The 22,801-nt window shown below is 41.4% G+C and overlaps 3 protein-coding genes and 1 non-coding gene across 5 annotated transcripts; 1 reads left to right on the forward strand and 3 right to left on the reverse strand.

The window, feature by feature from the left end:
- The first annotated feature begins 6 nt into the window (after window positions 1-6).
- LOC136445709 (max-like protein X) lies at window positions 7-10,240 on the forward strand. The gene is made up of 9 exons (XM_066443843.1): window positions 7-51; window positions 526-577; window positions 2,372-2,509; window positions 4,085-4,198; window positions 5,834-5,934; window positions 7,030-7,126; window positions 7,905-8,004; window positions 8,381-8,582; window positions 9,114-10,240. The coding sequence occupies exons 1-9, from the start codon at window positions 7-9 to the stop codon at window positions 9,168-9,170; spliced, it is 906 nt and encodes a 301-aa protein (XP_066299940.1). The 3' UTR covers window positions 9,171-10,240.
- Window positions 10,241-10,331: 91 nt separating this feature from the next.
- On the reverse strand, window positions 10,332-14,963 carry LOC136446633 (peroxisomal trans-2-enoyl-CoA reductase-like). The gene is made up of 8 exons (XM_066445118.1): window positions 14,805-14,963; window positions 13,883-14,016; window positions 13,437-13,602; window positions 13,129-13,210; window positions 12,617-12,713; window positions 12,007-12,114; window positions 10,898-11,009; window positions 10,332-10,671 (listed from the first exon to the last, which is right to left on the reverse strand). The coding sequence occupies exons 1-8, from the start codon at window positions 14,932-14,934 to the stop codon at window positions 10,598-10,600; spliced, it is 903 nt and encodes a 300-aa protein (XP_066301215.1). The 5' UTR covers window positions 14,935-14,963; the 3' UTR covers window positions 10,332-10,597.
- Window positions 14,964-15,727: 764 nt separating this feature from the next.
- On the reverse strand, window positions 15,728-22,519 carry LOC136446576 (heat shock cognate 71 kDa protein). 2 transcript variants are annotated; one of them, XM_066445019.1, is made up of 9 exons: window positions 22,327-22,519; window positions 20,658-20,876; window positions 20,255-20,460; window positions 19,899-20,051; window positions 18,583-18,860; window positions 17,913-18,429; window positions 17,247-17,409; window positions 16,742-16,974; window positions 15,728-16,265 (listed from the first exon to the last, which is right to left on the reverse strand). In XM_066445019.1, exons 2-9 carry the CDS (start codon window positions 20,866-20,868, stop codon window positions 16,050-16,052), a joined length of 1,977 nt encoding a protein of 658 aa, XP_066301116.1. In that variant the 5' UTR covers window positions 20,869-20,876; window positions 22,327-22,519; the 3' UTR covers window positions 15,728-16,049. The 2 variants fall into 2 exon arrangements, with proteins under 2 accessions (XP_066301116.1, XP_066301115.1); XM_066445018.1 differs by having other exon boundaries at window positions 19,893-20,051.
- LOC136446667 (small nucleolar RNA SNORA73 family) lies at window positions 17,490-17,709 on the reverse strand. The gene has a single exon (XR_010757633.1). It is a non-coding gene; the product is annotated as a small nucleolar RNA SNORA73 family (small nucleolar RNA).
- Window positions 22,520-22,801: the final 282 nt, after the last annotated feature.

Here is a 22,801-nt window from a genome sequence, read left to right on the forward strand (position 1 = left end):
GACAAAATGGCGGACGGTCGGGATGACGTCTGGAGGACTTTACGAGAACAGGTGAGTTTCTTAAGGTTATTTAGCTCCTTAAGAACTTGTCGTCTTATCGTTAAGTACAGAAGAACCCCAAGGTCCGTTTAAGGTGACTTTGAGGTCGCCTGGCGCAGTTTTTGAATTTTTACTGAGGGAAGAAGTTCGCGACATTTTATGGTGTCCTGCGCCAGTTCTAGTGTCGGGTTACGAAAAATATGGCGCGAATTTAGCTGACATTTGCTTATCAGTACTTCACATCAAGATTTGACCTCCCTAATCTCTAGTTAGTATCTATATGACCCCTGATACTGTAATTGATTTTATATTCTTTTCTTGGAACATTATACGTTCAGAACGCTATAAAAGAATGAAGGAGGGAGGGGGGCGTCACATAATTATTATGCAAAAAAGAACATTGACAACATCAGTAGTATAATAATTTGGTAAAAATTGTAACTAGCTGTCACTTATGATTCTGCATGTCTTTTCTCCCATTTCCAGCATGTCACAGCACTGACCACCCTGACCAATGTGGCTGCAGAAGCACCTTATGGTGAGGAACACTTAATGAGATCAAGGAGGTTTAAATAGGAAGGAGAGAGTTTGAAATTACTGCCTTTTGTCCTCGGTGGGCCGCAAGCGTCAAAACTGTAATTGACATAAACTTGTCAATTGCCCTGATTTCAATGGGCCAGCGCGGCACGTCAGCGATCGGTTCCATTGTCTAGTTGCAAATTGGAGCGCCCCGGGGATTAGCAGTTTTAGTGGAGAGACAGTCGTAAGTTCAATTCTAGCTATTTTGAGGAATTAATCTTTTTAGAAATCAGTGAGAGGATCGGGAAAAAGTACTAGTAGATAGCGGAGAAGACGATCGGAGGAAATTCAAGCGCTGCAACCAACGTTACAGCCTGTGGCCATTTTTATTTCAACAGCCTTGAAACAAGGTTAATCTTTGTAACAACATCTACCCTACAAACTACATGGTCAAATAAAGCGCTGAACTAATACGTCTGCTAAATTCTGCATGTAATATGTCAGTGTTTTTGTACAGATTCTGTGACAAAGATCCTAGGTATAAGGGCATATATCTCGTTTCTTTTCGGCAGCTGTGAGAACAAAATTAGATACATTCTACCATGATTCTACCGATTCTACACACATATATCAGTACCTCATCGATCCTCCTTCGCCAGCAGAGAGGCACAAAACACAGTTGAAGCCGAGAATTGTAGGCCCGATGCCAAAAAAATGGCCCCGATGCCGATTGTGAAAGTTTGACAAATTGAAATTTCACATCGTCAACCATCTAAAATATATATCGGCATATCCAGAATAAATCACATAACTTCTACAAAACGACAACATTTGAGGGTATGTTTCTGTTCTAAAATGTTCGCTTCGAGCCTTGCAACACACAAAAAATGCTGTAACTCGCCCATTTTCCGTCGCACAACAGAGTTTCACGTATCAAAACATTCGCCAGTTCAACCGGCCGCCATTGCTGGCTACTGCGCAGCTCTAGTACGCACCCCAAATAAGGCAATCCTCGGAAACTGCAGGCATGTCCGCCTCAGCTCGGCGATTTTCGCCAGCCGTGACGTCATTTTAGGCTCATTTGCATCGGAACTGGCGGGAAAATTAGCGGCTCAGGGCGACACCAAAGCGGCGCCGCCGGGGCTGCCGGACAATGCGACTCAGCAGGATTTATTGGGGCAGGACAAAAGGCCGCGGTGGGTGTTAATAGGCGAACTCTCTCCTTCCTATTTAAACCTCCTTGATGAGATTGACGAGATCATTAAAAAAAAATTGATATTTCAGCCCATAGGGTTTACAAAAATAATTTAAGCCTGCATGAAGTTATATATAATTATGTCTATGTAAAAGCAAAATATGCCATTTATCTGTGGGCTGATATGCAACTCGCAATTTTATTGTCATTTTTAAAGTCAGCTATAAATAGATCCAGAAAGGGCATTGATATAGATATCAATATGTTGGCTATTTCTTCCTAGACATAACATGCACATATAGCTGTTTATTAGACTACAAAATAACTGCATGGAATGGGTGATACTGGCATTAGAGGGCTTGGGTAAATTCTACATTATAGTGTCATAGAGTATTCAAATTAGTATGTATTAGTTATTTATTATACCACATATCGTGACCTTCAAAAGTGTTTCATTGTTGAGAGTTTTGTGCAATATCCGCTATATCTCATACATAATGTTAATACCTATTACATGTGCCCACTTTTTAAGGTAGGGCTCATTGTACGAAATGTATAGAGCAAAAATTTCTACTCATAACAAATGTCTACCTTGATTTTTTAATGGTACCAATACAGTACCTTTTGCAGCTTTCAGCGATGGGGACCTTAAGATGGACAGTTCGGCAGGCCCCAGCCCTACCGGCGCCGGAGGTGGCTTCCTCTACCAGCGGAGTAACAGTACCCACACTTCCGAGTCTTCCGTCCCAAACACCGGTATGACCGATTGGTAATTTTGTTATAGTTTAATTACGATCACTTGTAACTACAAATAAGCATGTTCCCTTTGGTGCATCTTTTTGCAAACTTCTTCAAATATGGTCACAAGAAATGTTTATCTGAAGATTGTGGTTTAGAGAGTTTGTCCTGCTCCCAAATCGCGCCTTTGCATCTTTTACAATGTTATACTGGACTTCATACCTATTGCTCATGTTTGGGTGGATTTGCAGTGTCACCAGTTTTGTCTGTGTAGTCATTCGAGTTTTTAACCTGTTGTCTTTTGTCATTCAACAGCTGAATTCCATGCATTTGTGTTGTACATATAGATAGGAATAGGAGTGAATGAGGTTAGATGGGGTGCAACCCTTTACCCAAGTATCCCTTTATTCCTATTTCATTTCTGCTATCTGTTTGTGATTTATAGTAGTCTGGTAACTGCTTTGCTCACCCTAGAGAGTTTGTTACATATACAATGTATAGCAAGCACCGCTTTTGTCAGCATTAATACTGATGTCCATATGCCTCTGTGTATGCATTTCAGTTACAGCAGAACCATGCTATACTCATAATTTCCTATGTATTGAATAACTTCTTTCCTTTCCTTGCTGATAACAATAGCTTTGTGTGCATTCTTTGTTCACATTGGACATGTAATCGGCAGAATACAGCTCTGTCTATTCCTTGCGTTTTGCTTTTAATGTTCAAAGATCTATAACAACTTACCAACCCTTACCTCTTCTGTTTCTATCATAAATAATATATGTGTAATTTCTTTCTTTCTTTTCAACTTCAGGGGCTCAGTGTGCAAAATGAGTTGCTAGTAAGACAGTTATATCATCCCAGTATTTTACTTTCTCACCATGGCTTCATTGAACCAAGGCTCCTTTTGTTAAGTTAAGTTTATCATGAGATAGTTCATTCTCCTTGAAAGTAAATGCAGATAATTGTGCTTGCATGCTAAGAATATCAGTTTTGGCTTAGATTTGTAAAACGTTGCTAAACATTATTTTGCACGCTGAGAACCTTTGTGTATTCTGTCTTTGCTTTTTAGTGGTTCTTCCGCGTACATATTGATAAGCAAGTCATTTAGCACTTGGGGTTGCGACGTTCTGTCTTCTCATACTAACAGTGGGAAAGGCCTAGATCACACAAGTGCCAAATGACCTGTTTGTTTCATAACTTCCAATGGTGTGAGTGTGTAGGTAGTGTGTCCGTTCAGTGTGCATTGTGTTGAGTGTTCCCATACTGGGCTGTACTGAAATCTACACTTTGCAATCCTGTTTCTCTATGCCATGCCCCCCTTCTAGCACTGAAAAGTCTTGTTGCAGGTTTAATGCGGCAGACTAAAGGGGACTTCTGCCAACTCAGTTTGTGGGCTCAAATGGAGCAAGGTTGTTCTGATGGCTTCGCCTTCATTGGGTGAACATTTAAGTCGCCTCCTGTACACTTTGCACCAATACCACACTGTAATCTATATCCATATCCCATGTAGTCTATGACATGAAGTTGATGATCCGCCACACGTGGAGAAACCTTTCAATAAACATGAATGCACACACGTCTCCTCTACAGCGTTTGGTGAAACAGATTTCAAGGCAGGTGACTTCGAGCAGCGGCCGTATCGGCAGAACAGTTTTTCCAGCAGGGCGTCGACCGCTTCGGAAGGTTCCTCAGTTCCCAACACAGGTACAGGACACCAACCCCAAAAAAGATCCAAGTCCCAAACGTTGGACTCACCACTCTTCTTACTCACGATTTTAACTGAACCATAACGTAATTTAAAAGAAAAAATACACACTCAACAGTCTCAGCAACCTAAATTCTGTCTCTGTCAATGAGAAATGTCACTCAAAATAGTAAAATTGTTGTCTTTTAATGTTCACACAAAGCTATCTCGTTCATTGAAATCCAGAATTATGTGGTTGGTACTGAAAAGTTGTGGTTTGACCAATGAAAGTACATTTCTTTTAGAATTGAAATTAGATGTTACAATATTCTTTTTCCAAAGTTTTGGTGGCACAGAGGCACATTGTGCATAGCCACCCAGCGTGGGTTGGTGGACTGTTAGGTTATTTACCCATTCCTGTTGCATGTTCAACACAGTTATGGCTATGTATAGTTCTGTTCATACTTTCTGAAGAGTGGTTAGAAGTACAATGGTTCCTTTAAAGCCCCAAACAAAACCTCATTCAGTATTCACTTCGTTCCGTGTTTCTGTCTTGTAATCAAAATGCAGACTATCAAGCAGTTGTTGTTTGAAAGCACACAAGATACTAGTATTGTTTAAGCACTCAAATTTGTTCATGTACATTGTGCTACACTTTTCCTATGATACGGTCTTGCTGATATTCCTCATGAAACATCTTTGAACTCCTAACCCTTCTTCAAAGTTCAATAAAGCCTGACCCAAGCCACATCAGTCAACATATAGAAAGTACAGCGTGTGAAAAAAAGGCTGGAAACAAAACAAACAAAACAAACACTTTTACAATCCTGTTAGAATATTACAACATGCAAGATCTTTCAATGTAGGTTAGAAATTTGAAACATGGATCCTACACAAAGTTCTTTAATTTGTATGATATGACCATATATGAAAAAATGTTAATTTTAAGCATTTATATACTCCAAAACAAATGATTTCAGTTTTGAAGTCTTGCAAAGGCTAGACAGAAAACAGGTTAATTGTTGTGGCTTCAGTTCAGGCATCGCAGTAGCAAAGACGTAAAGAACACATAGCATCCCATAGGAGTAGCTAACACACCCATGAAGACCTGAGATATGGGCACCGACAGTATAGAAGCTACCATTGCCCTGAAACCTGCCATGTTTCCTAACCACCAATTTAAGTTCCTTAAGAAAAGTACCCAGAAAAAGGTTGTTTCGCAGCATATAAGGAATGTTTACCCTTCAACATTTGGCACAACATTTTTATTGTTTTTTTGGATAGACAGCATGGAGGTAGTTGAAAAGAAGTCATGGGAAAAAAAATGTTTTCAGTACTATCTCTCACGTTTAGCTGATTAGAACCGTACTTGTGATGAAGCCCAAAGTTTCATGAGCTAAGGTGTTGGAGACATGGTAGGCTGTCACACCCTATCTTCTAATAACTTGAACACCTTGGGTCTAGACCATCTCCAACCTGTTCGTAAGTTGGAGGACAAGGGGTTAACTAAAGCCTGGCGAGGAAAGGGTTCCTTTCAGAACAAAAAGGTCCAGAGTTGGGAAGAGCTGGTCCAGGTTTCTGAACTCCAAGGTGAGTGACCCTGCAGTGAGTTGGGAGGTCATTTGCTATCGATGTGTTGTGGTTGAATGTTGCAGATGACGAGGACAGCGATGCGCACCACAGTGCGTCCAGCTACAAGGAGCGGCGACGGAACGCACACACGGCCGCGGAACAGAAGAGAAGAGATGCTATAAAGGTTGGTGGTGTATAGGGGTGGATACCGGTTCGCTGGACCTGATTCGGACCTTTATAACAATTCCAAGAACTGAGTCCAAAAAACCTAAAGCCAAAAACCTGAGTCAAAAAAAACCTGACCAAAGCACAAATATATTTCTCTATTTTGTTAGATAAAAAGTGTTTCGAGTCTCCCCTCTGACAAAAAAGGCATTTAAAACAAGTGCAATATTCAAATATCAAACACTGGTTTATCTTGAAAGTCTTCTCCCCAAGAACTGTTATAGTTGTGCATGTCAGTATGAATTCACTATGCTTAATATTGGTCTAATAAAACAAAACATCAACTGGACAGGATCAGGTCCAGGTTCAGGTCCGGACCTGAACCTAAATCTCTTGACCTAAACATGGACTTGAACCTTATTAAGCCGAACCCGTATCGCCCCTAGTGGTGTAACACGTGAATCTTTCTTCTCATGCGATTCGTTACGCCCCTGTCGTGTGACAAGCTTTGGTTGTATTTGTTGATGGCCAGAAGGTTGCAGAATTTGAAAATTGTCAGAGACTCTACCATATTTTCCACCTTAGAATACACGGCATCACTTTAGACGGTGCTTCGGGACCTGCGAACATTGGTCAATCTTAAAAATTCCTTAATGATTGAGAGAACGTCGGGTGTGTTACTGCCAAAAATGTCATATAGGGCTTGCAGACTCGTCGGCCAATCAGTTTTCCTACTGTGTGACGGGACATAAAGAAGAAAGTCCAAAGGAGCTCGAAACTGAAGATGTTGATAAAGATTGACATTGCATGTTGATAATATTGTTACACATACGTATTTGGTAAAAACAAGATGAACAGTTCACAACATACAATTTTGCTACAATGCATTAAAACTGAATTTTGCAGTTCCCCTCCCATTTTTGCGGGTATTGGTGTTAGATGGTAGAAATGTCCTTTGGAATTGGACAGATTGGAATTCCAATATTCAGATGCTAATTTAGTAATAGAATTCTAATCTCTCCCAGGAGAATTCCAATCTCTAGTAGACTACTTTGATATGTACATGTTGATGTATGTTAAATGCTTCATGTTTTCTCTTTGTTTCTAACTGCAGAAAGGGTATGATGAGCTGCAGCAAATGGTGCCCACGTGCCAAACACAAGAGCAGATTGGGGCACAGAAGCTGAGCAAGGCCACAGTTCTTCAGAGATGTAGGTTATTTTGTACCCTAAAAATTCTAGAAACGTTCCACCTATTGAGGACAGTCAGTTTATATATTTATGTATTTCCTAAGACTGATAGGGTAGTAGTTCATACAGGTATTGTTGTTTTGGCTCTTCATCTACCATTGGACCTCTTGGAAGAGTGGCAGACATGGAAACTTTCCAGCTTACTTTTGATTGGCTTAGACTTATGCTCTTGGTTTGTCCTCTGCTTTTGAGTTCTTCATTGATACAATACAACACAGAACAAGAACTGAGTCTAACTCACTGAGCTATGGTTGAAAAATGAGGTCTTTAAGGCAACAACAAGGAACCTAATAAACCTGTGTAAACGCAGAACAGGCTCCTGGAAATAGATATGGATGGGCAGAATTATGTAACTGTCAGCAAACAGTGAAGACCTTAAGTACACTGGACAGTGATTGACAGCTGGCTAGGACAACTGTGACAGGAAAATGTTGACAGATTGCCAAATGGTCCTACAGGAAGATCATTTTGAGACATGAATAACCGTTCTTTGTAGTTGCGTCTCCCTAACAGTAAATTGAGAACACGGTAGGGTGGTTGATAATGTCAGCATAGATCACATAACGTATGGGCAGGTAGATCAAGCTGTAGTTCACCCTGTCAGCTTTTTCCTGAGCTAACTCATGGAAAGCTGTGGCTTAGGTGCTGCAGCACTTCATCTTGTGATACATAGTCTGCTGCTGGAAGATACATGAATGCTGACTTGCCAACAAAGTTTGATTTCTTGTCCCCGCTACAGCCATTGACTACATCAGCTTCCTGGTTCAGCAGAAGAAGAAACAAGAAGATGAGCTGGATGCCCTCAGGAAAGACGTCATGGCTCTCAAAATCATGAAGGGGTAGGGATTTCAGATTGTCCTTCTATACTCGTGAAATGCCTTTATACTTTGCTGACTGAGGTACTACAGTAATCACTGCAGTACTTCTGTAACCTGCCAGATGTCATGCACACTATGTCAAAGTCATGGGTACTGCAATTCATGATCAATTCATATCTACTGTAATTCACTTTATCTTCACGGTAGCACGGTGTAAGGAAATTGGATAATTTCACTGAACTTAAACTTCAGGGTGGATGTGTGAAGGAATCATAAATGATTACAACAGGTTTTTCACGGTGATGATAACTTCACAGTACAGAAGTGACCATGGAAACAGTGAATATAAAGGTACAGTGAAAGAAACAAGAACTACAGTATATCCTTGTACTTTCAGGAATTATGAGGAGATAGTAGAAGCCCATCAGAACACGCCAACCCAAGGCCAGAACCAGGTGTCAGACGAGGTCAAGTTCAATGTGTTCCGCTCGGTGATGGACCACCAGTTCCAGTCCTTTAACCAGTCCATCTCTGTGGCCAGCTTTGCGGAGCTGTCAGCCTGCGTCTTCAGCTGGTTGGAAGAACACTGCAAACCTCAGGTGAGGCATAACCCTCCCTTCTTGTGGTCAAGATGACATCCGTGGGGAACCCCAAAACTGATGCGTTTGTGTGAATAGAAAAAAAGGTTTTGCAAAAAAAAGTTACCTCCATTATGAAATCTACGTGGTCAGGAAGGAAGAACAAAACTAAACACACACACAGTATGGTATACTGAATGATAGATTTTTCATTTTTGATCTTTCACATCTTCTTCTTTGACTTTGGAATTGACTTCGTCATTCTATGACATTAGTATCCTATATTTTTTTGCAATTTACGATAGTTTCTCATTTTGCAGCTGCTTTGTAAGATTTACATGTGCATATAGTATGGCTGTTTTCTATACAACTGTGCTACAGAATTGTCTCAACTGCAAGGTTAAAATACCAAGAAAGCCTCCTTTCCCCTTCTACAGCAAAATGTTGTTAGCATGAAAACAAATGGATTTACAGTAGCTTTTTGCATACTAGAATATCCTTTTGGTAATGTTTACATGATTACAATTTTCAAAATTATTTGTCCCTTTACAGACACTAAGAGAACTCATGCTGGGTGTTTTACGACAAGTCAACAACCAGCTCTTCTAGCAGTGCTGAGGTCTACAAAGCTACAGAGGGAAAATACGTGGAAAGACCAGAAGTGATTTGTTTTTCAGAACATGTATTTATGTCTTTTCATATACATATTTGTGCACAAAATACTTTTCTGTTCCTTTCAATTTGACATTCAGGGCAAAAATTGAAATGCCCCTTTATAAAGTTTCCTATCCGTAATTTTGTACAATGTCATGAACCCCTATACCAGTCAAACTGGATGACTTTCTTTGTAATGAAAATTCTTTGTTTTGATCACCTTTTTTAACCAACTGTAGCTTTATATAGAACACAGCAAGTCCTTTTGGTCGGATTGGCTAATTGAGTAATTCCCATGTTCATGTACTGGTAGTTCACAAGCCATGGCCATATTATATTTACTGATGTACATAGCGTTCGATGCGAGATGTATTGGCAGCAATTATTGTAAATATTTCTCTACATTGTATAAAACATTTGCATTGTTTCATTGATGATGCTCTGTCAAGGCACGTGGATATTAGATATTCATCTATAGGTAAGAAGTGCAGCTCTTGAGGAATGTAAAGAAATAAGACAGTCATGATCAGAACCTTGAAAAGGCAGCATCTTACGTTCATCATTCAATTAGTGTTAATTATGAATTTCAAATTAGGTATTAGCAACATTTGCACTGATACATTGATGAAGGTTAGAACTACAGGTAATAAGATACGCGAGGTAACACTAACAGTTACTCAAGCAACTGGATAACTTTCTAAACGGTCAGACGTCATCCACTGTCTTTCTTCAGTGACAACCAGAGTTATTTATCCAAATTTGGATTGATTGTTTGCAAGTAATTATTAAAGGTTCCTTAGTTGACATTGTTTTATCATCAAAAGATTATGATGATTTTTTTGTAATCATATTGAAACGATGCTGCTACATGAGCAATGGTGCTGTTTTGAATGTTGTGTATACATTTTACAGTTGCTGTCTTTTGTTTTTGAACAAAACAGTATTAGCAGACTTTTCCTTTAGCCTGGTATGCATTGTCGTACAAGATATTGTATAATATGAATAAAATGTATAGATGCAAACAGGCTACATTGTTAACTTGGTCTTTTGAGTGCATACAGTCAGTTGTTTGGTACAAAATGTGATGTACATCCAGAGTTAAAAGAATACAACATGTCAGAGATGTGAACTAAGCATTTTTACTGTCTAAAGAATTGACTTATACAGTATTTTTGGAAATTCAAAATATTGCAAATATATCATATATTAATGAATATTGATTCATATCATACAATCCATAGAATCAACTTTTGAATAGATAATACTTACAAAGCAACAAACTGACAAGTAGGGCACACCAATCATTATTAATATTGATACGTCATGAACTTATAAACATCCTCATAATTCTCACGTTCCTAGATAAAACTTTATATTTATTCTCAAAGTTTTGCCTTGGGCTTGTCTTCTTCCTCAATGATCTTTTCCCAGTTGTATGCTGGCATCCTGTCATGCTCTGAAAATGGAAGAAACAGCAGAAATTCCTTAAGATGTGATGGAAATTGTAAAAGTCTACGAAATGTTTTATGACCAGTACAACAATAACAAATTTAAAGCTGTATTGACAAGCAAAATATGTGAGGACACTGGATGGAAAAGAAAAAAGCTATTTTACCTTTGCAACATCTACAACTAGATCACGATTTTTCAATCAAGGTTGTTTTATGGAGTTTGTATCATACCTGGTATCTCCCAGGGCACTTGGAACAAATCCCACCCTCCGTCCACCTTAATCGTCTCGCCAGTGATGAAGGCAGCAGCAGGTGACAACAAGAAGGTGACCGCTGCAGACACCTACACACAAATATAGCATACTCTTAAGCCCCCATTCCCCAAGACAGCGATCGCACTGCGCTCTCGCTGCAGCCTAAATCAGATTTGTATGTCCCTTGACTTTATAATTGGAATACCATGCAAAATATAAAAGCATGATTGAAAAGACAACAAAACACACAAAGCATAAAACGATTTGTTTCTTATCTATGAAATCTGTTGAGCAAATTTTAGTTCGCAGAGAGCACGTGGTGAGAGTGCCATCCTAGCAATATATGGGTATTACCGAGAAAGTTATCCAAATTCAGAATTGGATTTCTGCAATCATAGATAGGAGTATTACCGAGAAAGTTATCCAAATTCAGAATTGGATTTCTGCAATCATAGACTGCACACCAACGTACCAGTATACATATACGTACAGAAGCTTAACTACACCAGTTTTCAGGTGCAAGTTCAAATGAAAGATTAGTGGTATCATACTTAAAGTCATACCTGGGCCGCGAAAACGTTTGATACGGGTGTTCCAGACCGTGTGATAATTTTCCGTATCACACGGGGTTCCATAGAACATTTAGATTGCATTTCGAGTGCGCCGGTTGCGCCGCCGTTGAAAAATCGAATACCGGATTCGGAAGTTGGAATCAATGTTGCTACAGTTTTTGTTCGAGGACACAAAACTCCCTCAACTTCTGGCGCATTCCGCATTGAAATGTGTGGAATGTGTGGGTATGACATAAATAAAATACAACATGGTGTATTCCTCATTACCCTCGGTCCCAGCCGCGGTCGGGCTGGTACCTCGGGTGATGCGGAATACCCTGTGCTGTATTCTATATGTACAAATCTACTGCACAGTTTTTTTCTGGCTGTATCATTTGTTCTGTGAAGTCATATCATATCGATAGTTCAGGTCAACCAAAACAATGCCTGATGTCTGTACAACCCCTGTCTTCGTAAGTGTTCCCTGTCATCATCTTAAACTTTTTTTTAACCCCCAGTAGATAGTTCACCATACCTCTTCTGTTGTGCCATTTCTTTTTGCAGGTGTGAAAGGGATAGCATGACTGAAGACATCTCCGATGTCCTTGTAGTTTTCGGCTGCTGTGACGCTGTAGATGGACCCCTGTGAATGATGAAGATTTAAAACTAAATCTTGAACTCTCCATACATCAGTCAAACCTCTACTAGAGCCAACCTCTACATAAGGACCAACTGGTCATTGTGATCACTTTTTGGTGGTGCCTTAGATTATTTTTTCCATTGACACAAGCATCAGGAATCCTGTGTGTGATGACCTCCTATTTTATGTGTCAATTTTCCTCAATTTAGTCAATTTAGCAGTCATTTGAGGCAGGTTTCACTGTACCGGTAATTGTTAAGGTGACATGTAGTACACTAGAGCAACAATCTTATGAGACTGTCGTTTCCAAAACTCTGGGGTTCTAATCTAAGATGTCTGTGAGAAAATTTGTGAAAAATCAAGATGGAGGCACCAGATAAAATCAATAAAACAAGATTGAATATCATAGGAAGCCTTCATTATCAAACATATCAATATCTCCCCTTAAAAGACCTTTTAGTGTTTATGTCAAAATGTTGAGAAAATCAAGGAAGTATCTACTGACCGGTGCCACATTGTTGATCCTGATACCATTAGAAGCCCATTCTACAGCCAGACTCTTGCTGAGATTGTCGATACCAGCCCTGGCTGCTGCTGAGTGTCTGTGAACAAGGACATATTCAGATAAGGAGCTATTCTAGGGAGAAAACATTTTCCTGACACATTATACATGTATTAGTCTCAGAGAAACTAAATAAAGCGAACAAGAAAGAAAAAACAAGGATCACACAGGCTTTGAAATGCTGACAGCAGCAACTTAGTACTCTCCAAGTAGAGGAGTGGGTCCGGCTGGTTTTTGATGTCGGGCTTTCTACTTTGTCATGTCTTCTTTTGTCTGACACTAACTCACAAATCAAAAAGTTTTTATAGAGACAATAAACATGTCAAAGTAGAAAGCCCAACAAAAAAGCATAAAATCATCAAAAACCAGCCAGACCCACTCCTCTGCTTGGAGAGTACAATTTTGGATTAAAAAGGTATGAAACATTACTTGCAGTGTAAAAATCATAAACATACGCTATTCCTGGCCTTCCTTTAGATATTAGCAGGATGATGTTGACCACAGCCCCTCCATTCTCTGCCATCCAGGCATTATATGCTGCAAAGTAGAGAAAGGTTATGCATGGTTGTAGTTGGTTATAACAGTAAACAAAGAACTCATTGTGAATAATGCAATATGAGTCCTCACATCACATGTACACTTGTGCTCTGTCCTGCATTGCATTGATATAGTTACAATGTATTTCAACTGCAAATGCCTGCTTTCCCCTCTTCTGCAGAATAAGCGGAAAAAGTCTGTGCAAACTTAAATCAATTTAGAGTACCTTCTCTAAGACACAGGAATGTTCCATTGAGGTTTGTGTCGACCACAGCGTTCCAGCCCTTCAGACTGAGCATGGACACAGGGCTCTGGAACTGGCCTCCACCATTGTTCACCAGGAAGTCCAGCCGACCAAATTCTGACACTACTGACGACATCAGATTTTTTACCTATAGGAAAAAAGGATTACTAGTATCAAATTACTTTGAGATGATACGTTTCGGAAGAATGTGAGTCATACCTGTATAAAGGTACATCTTGTAAAGTTTCTCTTGATAATGATATAGACAATAATGAGGGTCTGTATGCCCTTTTCCTTAAAGCATTGTCGGGACTACCCATGCATGCAGACCCGTAATAATCAGTACAGTGCAAACTTCTTTTTGAATCCTTATTATTAAAACCAATGGAAAAGCCCTCGAGTTAACCTAAATGTGGAATATTTGATACCTCGTCTTCTTTCCTGATGTTGCAGGGTATGGCCTTGACCTGGGCTGTACTTCCGGGTGGGATACATGCGGCCATCTGATCAGCCGCCGCCTGAAGACGGTCCTTTTTGCGAGAGGCTATGACCACTTTACACCCTGCATAATATAGAACAGTTGGGTACGTAACGCTAGTAAGCTGTTGCAAAGTAATCTCCAAGCAGATCCACTGTGGCAAAATCGTATCAGCCAACCGTAGGCTTCTCTGCCACCGATTTTGCCACCGCGAAGATCTGCTTGGAGATTTATATAATAAGCTAGTTCGGAGTTGCTACTACGCGTGTGCAGTGTCAAAGGTGAAGGCCCCCGCGAGGGAAAAAGTGCTCGCCTCCACATTGTCTCGATTTGCATAACAACATCCAGACCGTCGGGTCTTGTTTCAGTCGCGGGGGCCTTCACCTTTGACACTGCACATGCGTAGTAGCAACTCCGAATTAGCTTATTAATAGTTGCAAAGTTTGTTGCATAAGAAATCCGAGTGTTTGGGACTGGATATTTCTAGTCTCATAGATTCTATAGATTATTTCTACTGTTAGTCATAGCTTAGACTAGTTCTTTGTATTTGTTAATTATTAGGACTACCTGTAGTTCGAATTTCATGTGCGTAGGTTGCCATACATTGTACCTTAATTGTACCATATATAATTGTCGCGCAATCAAGTTCTTCTTCTGCATATATAAAATAAGAGATTAGTGTCCACTCCCAAAGACTTTGCAAGTGCCATTTGTATTTGAGAATAGCACTTCAAGTCTTAAGATAAGGATGATTTATGATTTGTAGAAAGTCGGCCAAAGGTGAATGTTGTAACACCGGTCTGTAGGTATGGTAGGCGTGACCGTCTACTTTCCAATGGCAGTTTCTTGGACGCCTCATTAAAACTTCTTACCAAGACTGAGGAGTTCCTTGGTGATTGCCAACCCTATCCCCGTTCCTCCGCCCGTTACAACCGCCACCTTCCCCTCGAAAAGACCGGGTTTGAAGACACTGCGTACTCGGAGATCTTTTGACGACGCCATGCTTGTGTTGAACTTTGACCGGGCGGTTCTCATCGGTTACAACTTGGGAGGACTATACCATTTTGTTGAAGGGGTGCAATGGTAAAATAAGTTGCTTAAGATTTTACAACCGTTTTTAACAATTTGTAACGTCTTGATAAATTCTTGACACATGCAGTCGTAGAGTTGTAATGCCTCATGAATTGGCAATTAAAATTTAACCCAGTAAGGTCATGTGCAGTAATACCTTAATTTTAATTTGGTCATGGCAGTCTTTTTAATTTTCCCTGACATGGATATGTTCTAGGTGAAGTCTTCAGTGGCAGGTGTTCTATGACGTCACGTGCAAGCGGCCAATTGCAAGCCACTACCAAAGCTAACTTTATCCTCTTCTGCAGTGCAAGTGCTAATCCTGTACACTCACAGTCTTTACATACCTGTAGGGCATCAACAACCTTTTCCTCTGCAGTGCTCGTTATATTAAAATGTTGAGGTCTTATACTACAACTTATACTATTCACAGCCTGCTAGTCATTATGTTACACCTAGGTTTCAGGTGACGTGCACAAGTGTTCATCCCCACATGTACTGCTTATTTCCCTTTAAGTGACTGCAACTAAAAATGAGTAATTTTGTAAACTGAGGTTTCATCATTCACTAGCTTGAGTACCAGTCTTTTTAGCTTCCGTACGCTACCCAAGCTCCGCTACGGGAGCTTGGGTGGCACAGCGTAGCTAGGGTAGCGGACGGAAGTTAAAAAGGCCGGCACTCAAGCTAATCATTCACACCAACATACATAAAACAAACAACTCCATGATTCTTACAGAAAGTCTTTATTCTTAGAGAAACTTTTTTTTCATTCTTTCCTTTTCTTTCCACACTATAGAATCCTTTCTGTAACAGAACATCAGACAAGATGGGTATGTTTTGACAGTTGAACTAATATATTTAAAGGTCCACTTGAGTTGACCTGCACAGAATTCAAACTTCTCCAAGTGCTTTTACTCTCATATACATATCGAAGCAGTTTTGAATAAAGGTAAGGGACCGGGAAACAGTATTTGGGTAGGCATGTGTGTGTAAGGGTCTGCAAGAGTCGTGTTCGAAATCCGCTGCTTTTGTTGTTTGGGTCTGGTTTAGTCGACCTCCTCAATGGTGGGTCCGCTTCCGCTGCCACCTTCCTGTCCACCTGCGTCGCCACCTGGGGCGCCTCCGGGGAAACCGCCAGCACCTGGGAATCCGGCTGCACCTGGTGGCGCGCCACCTGCGGCCTGGTACATCTTGGTGACGATGGGCATGCACACCTTCTCCAGCTCCTTCTGCTGGTGCTCAAACTCATCCTTCTCAGCCATCTACGGGACAGGCAAGAACAAGGTTAGGAATAGTCACACAACACGGCTTGAGTTGAAGCACATAGTTCAAAATCCAACAGAGCAAGCAGTGTTTCTGGAACTTTTAAACAGTGGAAAGTAGCAGTGAGATATTGCTACGTTAGATAGATTGCAAAAGTCCATTTTCCAAGTTAAGGACATTTCAGATGAAGTGGTCAATTTGCATTCTCAGGGGGCTGTAACACTTTTGCATGTGTGAAGTCCGTATGAGTTCCCTACTGAAAATCATTTTGGCTTAGGTGAAGTTCGCAGGGAAGAGTTTTTGTTTACTTTGACCCACTTGTGCGCCTTTGCAGCATGTCATCAAACCGAAAAATGACTTCTTTGGCCGCAAACTATACCTGAGCCCAAAAATGTTATGATAGGTAAAACACTACTGAAGATCTGTTTCTAATAAAGCCACATTCAGAATACAGCAAATGAGATTCAAGACATACCTGGTTGGCATCCAGCCAGCTGATGACATCATTACACTTGTCAGTGATGGCCTTCTTGTCGTCCTCACTGATCTTGTCCTTGACCTTCTCGTCCTCCACGGTGTTCTTCATGTTGAAGGCGTAGCTCTCCAGCTGGTTCTTAGAAGCAATGCGCTCACGCTGAGACTCGTCCTCCTGGCGGTACTTCTCAGCTTCCGTGACCATACGCTCGATGTCGTCCTTGCTCAGACGTCCTACAGAAACCAAAGCAAAATAAGAAAACGATTTTACCATTCAACCTTTACAGTTTGAATTGTCACAAATTCTGTCACCGAAATCAACACAGCCAGAGATTTTCATCAGCTAAAAATCCAATGTTATCCACTTGTAGCTTCCCATGATTATTGTCTGAACATTGCATGACAATGATGAACCTTCAGTATAAACAATGAAGTCTCATTACTTTCAATGCCTTGTAAAGGAAATGTTAACTTTCAGAAACTATACATTTGCAAAATTGACATACCCTTGTCGTTGGTAATGGTGATCTTGTTCTCCTTTCCTGTGCTCTTGTCGACGGCAGAGACGTTCAAGATACCGTTGGCGTCAATGTCGAACGTCACCTCGATCTGCGGCACACCACGGGGCGCTGGCGGGATTCCGGTCAGCTCAAACTTGCCCAGAAGGTTCTGTAATACAGGATTGTTCGGTCAACAACTGCTGAGAAATTTTTTTACCGTCTAATACACATTTTAAAGCTATATATAGAAGGTGTTCATTGCATGGTCAGTCTCCCCAGTCAGTGTCAAAGTGACTCTGGGAAGCGGCACGGATATGCGAAGCTCCGTCCACACCAGTACCCTGAGGCACCGGGGACGGACTTGCTCTCCAACGCCGTGGAAGGGGAATGTGCCTCACGGCGTCCCGAAGGACACTGAGCTCCCGAGCGCCACTTCAGCAGAGCCAGGAGGTACTGGGTGCTACGTTGGGTTCTTCAAGTCATGTATTGCAAAGACTAGTTACTCCAAACTATCTACATGTACTACAGGGCTTTTACCATGAAAGATACTTTTACAGTGTCACAAATTTACAAGTATAGCTTCAGATAAGTGGAAGAATTCAAGTCTATTCTTTAATAAAATGACTAAAGGAATCTGAGTTTGCATTTAACAGATGTTACAAGGGAACTCACGTTGTCCTTGGTCATGGCACGCTCTCCCTCATAAACCTGGATCAGCACACCTGGCTGGTTGTCGGAGTAGGTGGTGAAGGTCTGCGTCTGCTTGGTGGGTACCGTTGTGTTACGCTTGATGAGCGGCGTCATGACACCACCGGCCGTCTCGATACCCAGAGACAGGGGAGCAACGTCCAACAGCAGCAAGTCCTGCACTTCCTCAGACTTGTCTCCGGACAAGATGGCGGCCTGGACCGCGGCTCCGTATGCCACAGCCTCATCGGGGTTGATGGACTTGCACAGCTCCTTGCCGTTGAAGAAGTCTTGCAGCAGCTTCTGGATCTTGGGGATACGAGTAGAGCCTCCGACGAGCACGATCTCGTGGATCTGAGCCTTGTCCAGCTTGGCGTCCCGGAGGGACTTCTCCACTGGCTCGAGTGTGCCACGGAACAGGTCGGCGTTCAGCTCCTCGAAACGGGCACGGGTGATGGATGTGTAGAAGTCGATACCTTCGAACAGGGAGTCAATCTCGATGCTGAAAAACAAGACCAACAGTTTTAGCGACTTTTCATTTAAACTTCCAACATCACACAACTCCTGTGCAAGTCTGCAAGGACAAAAATCTAACTTTTTGGTCCATCACAAACATCAGCATACAAAATGAACAATTCATAAAAAGCCTTCTCACCTAGCCTGAGCACTAGATGAAAGGGTCCTCTTGGCACGTTCGCAGGCTGTGCGCAGACGACGGATTGCACGCTTGTTGGATGTCAGGTCCTTCTTGTGCTTACGCTTGAACTCAGTCACAAAGTGGTTGACCATGCGGTTGTCGAAGTCCTCTCCTCCCAAGTGAGTGTCTCCTGCCGTGGACTTCACCTCAAAGATTCCGTCCTCGATGGTCAGGATGGAGACATCGAAGGTGCCACCACCCAGGTCGAAGATCAACACGTTCTTTTCTGTTCCCATCTAGACAAAAAGGAAATATGTGTCAGTGACTACTCGTCAAAAACCTCATACACGGACACTTCTGGTATTGTCCTGCACGTAGCATAACCACCAGATTTAGTCATTTCAATTTTTGAACATTGATTTTTGATTAGGCACGTCTGTTTTGGAATTTGAGACACTTGAAATCAGATGTTGATGACAAATAGACAAATTCCATGATTCTTGTGAGCACAAGTATTTAACTGCAGCAGAAGTGAAGCTCCTGCAGCTATTTTCATTGTGCCGTGGACAACACCAGTGCCCTCTCTTTGATGGAATGTGGCGGCTTCTTGTCGAGTCATGTGTGTATGACCAAGCTTCTGCCCAGAGTTCAGAAAGCAAGTCAAGGCCACTCCAGATTAGAGACTCAGAAGGCCATATACAAAGGTCCACTATGCCAAGTACATTGTGCTAAGACTAGCAACTTGAAGCTCTAAGTAATGCTGTATAGCAGGGTCAGATATTACAGCCACAGCTAGTCAAGTTAACAGTCAGCAGATCTAAGACTACCCAGCATCAAACTCCATAAATGATTAATACAGGAGTTGCACCAAGCTAGACTGTTTCAGAAGCAAGAGACAGTAGTCCCTCAGCCATCAATGCAAAATGAACATAAGGAAACATAGGAATATGTCTCTAATGACAAGCCTTCAAAGAAAGTATAAAAATGAAAGGTTCAAGCAAATATTAGCAACCAGAAAATTGCTGCAGACCAGAAACACAGGCAGGACACTATTTGCTTGTAACAGCCTCGCGTTAGTACTGAGAGGACTGCAGAAAACTTAACAGTTTTAGTTGTTACAGTTACCAATGCAAAGTTATAGGAGTTGCCACATCAAGCCATGTGTTGTGTGGAGTGTCTGGTGTAACATTCTGTTTGTTTCAGCAGCCACAACCATCAATGGTCCCATCAAAGTACAGTTGCCAGTCTCATGTTCATGAGGCTGGCAATTGCACTACGGATAAAAATGGAATACTATCTATAAAGAACAACGAAAGTGGGATAACAACATTTGCCTTCTTGTCCAGTCCGTACGCAATGGCGGCAGCAGTCGGCTCGTTGATAATTCGGAGGACGTTCATGCCAGAGATGGTCCCAGCATCCTTTGTGGCCTGTCGCTGAGAGTCGTTGAAGTAGGCGGGAACCGTAACCACGGCATTCGTCACCGACTGTGAACCAAAATGAAAACGCATAAATATGTTTATTTCAAGCACAGGAACTTTGACCAAAAAATTGTCTTGAACTCCTACATGCTTAGAGTGCAAACAATCAAAAATCCTATTGAAACAACCTTTGGTCTAAAGCCTGAATGTGCATAATGTACACAAACAGTACCAGGAAGTTAATTTGTTGTCTCTTGAAAGATGCCTACCTTGCCCAGGTATGCCTCTGCAACTTCCTTCATCTTGACCAGCACCATGGAGGAGATTTCTTCTGGGAAGAAGGTCTTGGTCTCGCCCTTGTAGTCGACCCTGATCTTGGGCTTCCCGCCGTCGCTGATGACGTCGAACGGCCAGTGCTTCATGTCGGACTGGACAGAGGGGTCGTCAAAACGACGGCCAATGAGACGCTTGGCATCTGAAGGGACAAAACATCACTAAGTATAGAGAAAAAAGGATAAATATTTATTCACTGCCCTTTCATGAAAGGTCTGCCACTCGTAAGAAGCAAACGCCTTTTCTTCTTGCTGTACATTATACCCTTGTGTCTCATGTCCATACAGTTAAATCCTGTCTAAGCACAGACTAGTTCAAGTACATGTATGATAGACTTACCAAAAACGGTGTTGCTGGGGTTCATGGCCACCTGGTTTTTGGCGGCATCCCCGATCAGCCTCTCGCTGTCGTTAAATGCAACATAGCTGGGCGTGGTCCTGTTTCCCTGGTCGTTGGCAATGATCTCCACCTTGCCGTGCTGGAACACCCCCACGCAGGAGTAGGTGGTGCCAAGATCGATACCGACTGCGGGTCCGTTCTTTCCGGCCATTTTGTGTTCTAAAAACAGGATGTGAAAATTCCTTGGTGAGTTACGGTTGGGTGTTACACATGTTTCACAGTTCACATGCCTATCAAACCACACCCAAGTCACATATGCGTGGCACATTGAGCACCCAGACTGCTTGTTAGCCTTGAATAACATGCCACTATCATGACTAGTCTAATACCACAAACTTTACTAATAACATGTAACAGCTTTAGAGTCTACAACTTCAAAATCTTACGTCCATTGATAAAAATCTTCCCATATTTTTGAGTGTTCAAAGAAAAGGTAATATAAGTTCAAGCCTATATTTCTTTGAATGATGAGAATAAGTGAAAGTGCAACACTATTTTCCTGCTCCATTAGAAAGGTAAGCTCTTCTTTCCTTTAATCCACTTTAGAACAGATCAATCTACTGGGGAAACGATCAATGGTCATCAATAGAAATTGGACAGGAGACACAATAATGCACTCTGGTGGAGACAAAGGTTGCAGAATGAATAATGCAGGCATTAATCAATGGCTGCTTGCCCAGTCTGGCTTCCTGTATAAAATTAAATTATTCTGCAAAGTCTGTGGGATATGGGGAGGGGAGTACAAAGTCGTGTTCTTTGTTAAGAAATCAAGCACTATAACCACAATTAAGCATGTCTGCTTTTAAAATTCAAAAAGATAACAGAAGATATTTTCAGCCGCGGACATGCAAATTACATAATTTGGGAATTTCCATGGAGGGGATTTCCAGAGGTCATTATCTAATCCTGACGTCACCACGTGGTAAGATCTGGAAGTTTCGGGAAGGTCATAATTCTTCTCAGTGAAACCGGAACGGCAAGGAAAACTAACCAGGAAATGGTCTCAATTTCCCAATCTGCTAACAGTTTAAACGGATATGCCCTACAAAGATGGGACAATATAATAGTAACGCCCAGGGCACAAACGGACAAAACCGCCATTTTTGGTGAGTCATTCAGACTGTGAATTTGATACCCCTCGTCACTACGTCGTGCCTCTTTATAAAACGCTTAATTAATGACTGAACGCTTTTAAAATTATTATTAATCTAAACTTCAAGTTTCTGAAGAAGAATAGCAGAGGAGAGCTACGGTTTCGAAATATAAATGACTAGTAAATGCTCAAAATGGCGTCATTTGAGTACATGATAATTTTTTCATGACGACTGACTAGATTACTTCCTCTTTTTGAAGCACCACGAGGGACTGGTTTAGGACGAGACTTAACACGAATCTTAGACTTCGTGGTAAAAATTTCACTGAGGAAACACACATTGGTAGATTAACTTATAGAAGGACAGAAAAAATTTTCCAAGTCAGACATGTTCAACTCGCCGGCTACACGTGGTGCCGCATGTAAAAATGCCGGCCGGCTCGAGAACAATCAAAGACCCCAAAATTACATCAAAAGTAGCCGTAGAAAATCGTAATAAAGGAAACTCCAGCTTACCTTATAGTATTTACAGCAGATATATACAGGAATGATTGGTAAAAGGCTTCTTGGAAGCTTGGTAAAATGAGTACAAGTCTAAGTGGTGTCTACCGTTTCCGTTACTGAGGATGTCGCAGGTGCTGGCTTTATAAAAAGGAAGGATAGAATATTCTGGAAACGTGAATCACGTGTCGGGTTTAAGCCAACCAGCGCGAAGGATCTAGATTGGTCTGGGTGGGTCAGATACTTCCAGAACCATCGGTAACGATATTTATCATAAGAGAACAAAAAACTGCATTCAATAGATTTTACAATACAATACGTATTTTGTAGATTGGAATTATGGAGACTATTTGCTAAATGAAAAGATGAATATAAAACTTTTTGAGAAAATATGAGGGCGGATAACCACTGAATACGACAGCATAAAGAACACCCCCTGGTTTGCCATATTTGGTAAGGATGATGTAATGCCATTTGTTGGACGTCAATG

This window comes from Branchiostoma lanceolatum, chromosome 12 (genome assembly GCF_035083965.1).
Source record: "Branchiostoma lanceolatum isolate klBraLanc5 chromosome 12, klBraLanc5.hap2, whole genome shotgun sequence".
NCBI lineage: Eukaryota > Metazoa > Chordata > Leptocardii > Amphioxiformes > Branchiostomatidae > Branchiostoma > Branchiostoma lanceolatum.

Bases quoted from the DNA above. Each gene is read 5' to 3' on its own strand.
- LOC136445709 (XM_066443843.1), top strand. From the start codon at position 7: ATGGCGGACGGTCGGGATGACGTCTGGAGGACTTTACGAGAACAG. The intron at 2,510-4,084 runs GTATGACCGATT...TCTCCTCTACAG, and splicing joins GTCTTCCGTCCCAAACACCG to CGTTTGGTGAAACAGATTTC. The intron at 7,127-7,904 runs GTAGGTTATTTT...TCCCCGCTACAG, and splicing joins GGCCACAGTTCTTCAGAGAT to CCATTGACTACATCAGCTTC.
- LOC136446633 (XM_066445118.1), bottom strand. From the start codon at position 14,934: ATGGCGTCGTCAAAAGATCTCCGAGTACGCAGTGTCTTCAAACCCGGT. The intron at 13,603-13,882 runs GTATCAAATATT...TTTTTCCTATAG, and splicing joins ACATCAGGAAAGAAGACGAG to GTAAAAAATCTGATGTCGTC. The intron at 12,115-12,616 runs GTCAGTAGATAC...CATCATTCACAG, and splicing joins GGATCAACAATGTGGCACCG to GGGTCCATCTACAGCGTCAC.
- LOC136446576 (XM_066445018.1), bottom strand. From the start codon at position 20,868: ATGGCCGGAAAGAACGGACCCGCAGTCGGTATCGATCTTGGCACCACC. The intron at 20,052-20,254 runs GTAGGCATCTTT...TTTGGTTCACAG, and splicing joins CAGAGGCATACCTGGGCAAG to TCGGTGACGAATGCCGTGGT. The intron at 16,975-17,246 runs GTATGTCAATTT...TGGTTTCTGTAG, and splicing joins CACCATTACCAACGACAAGG to GACGTCTGAGCAAGGACGAC.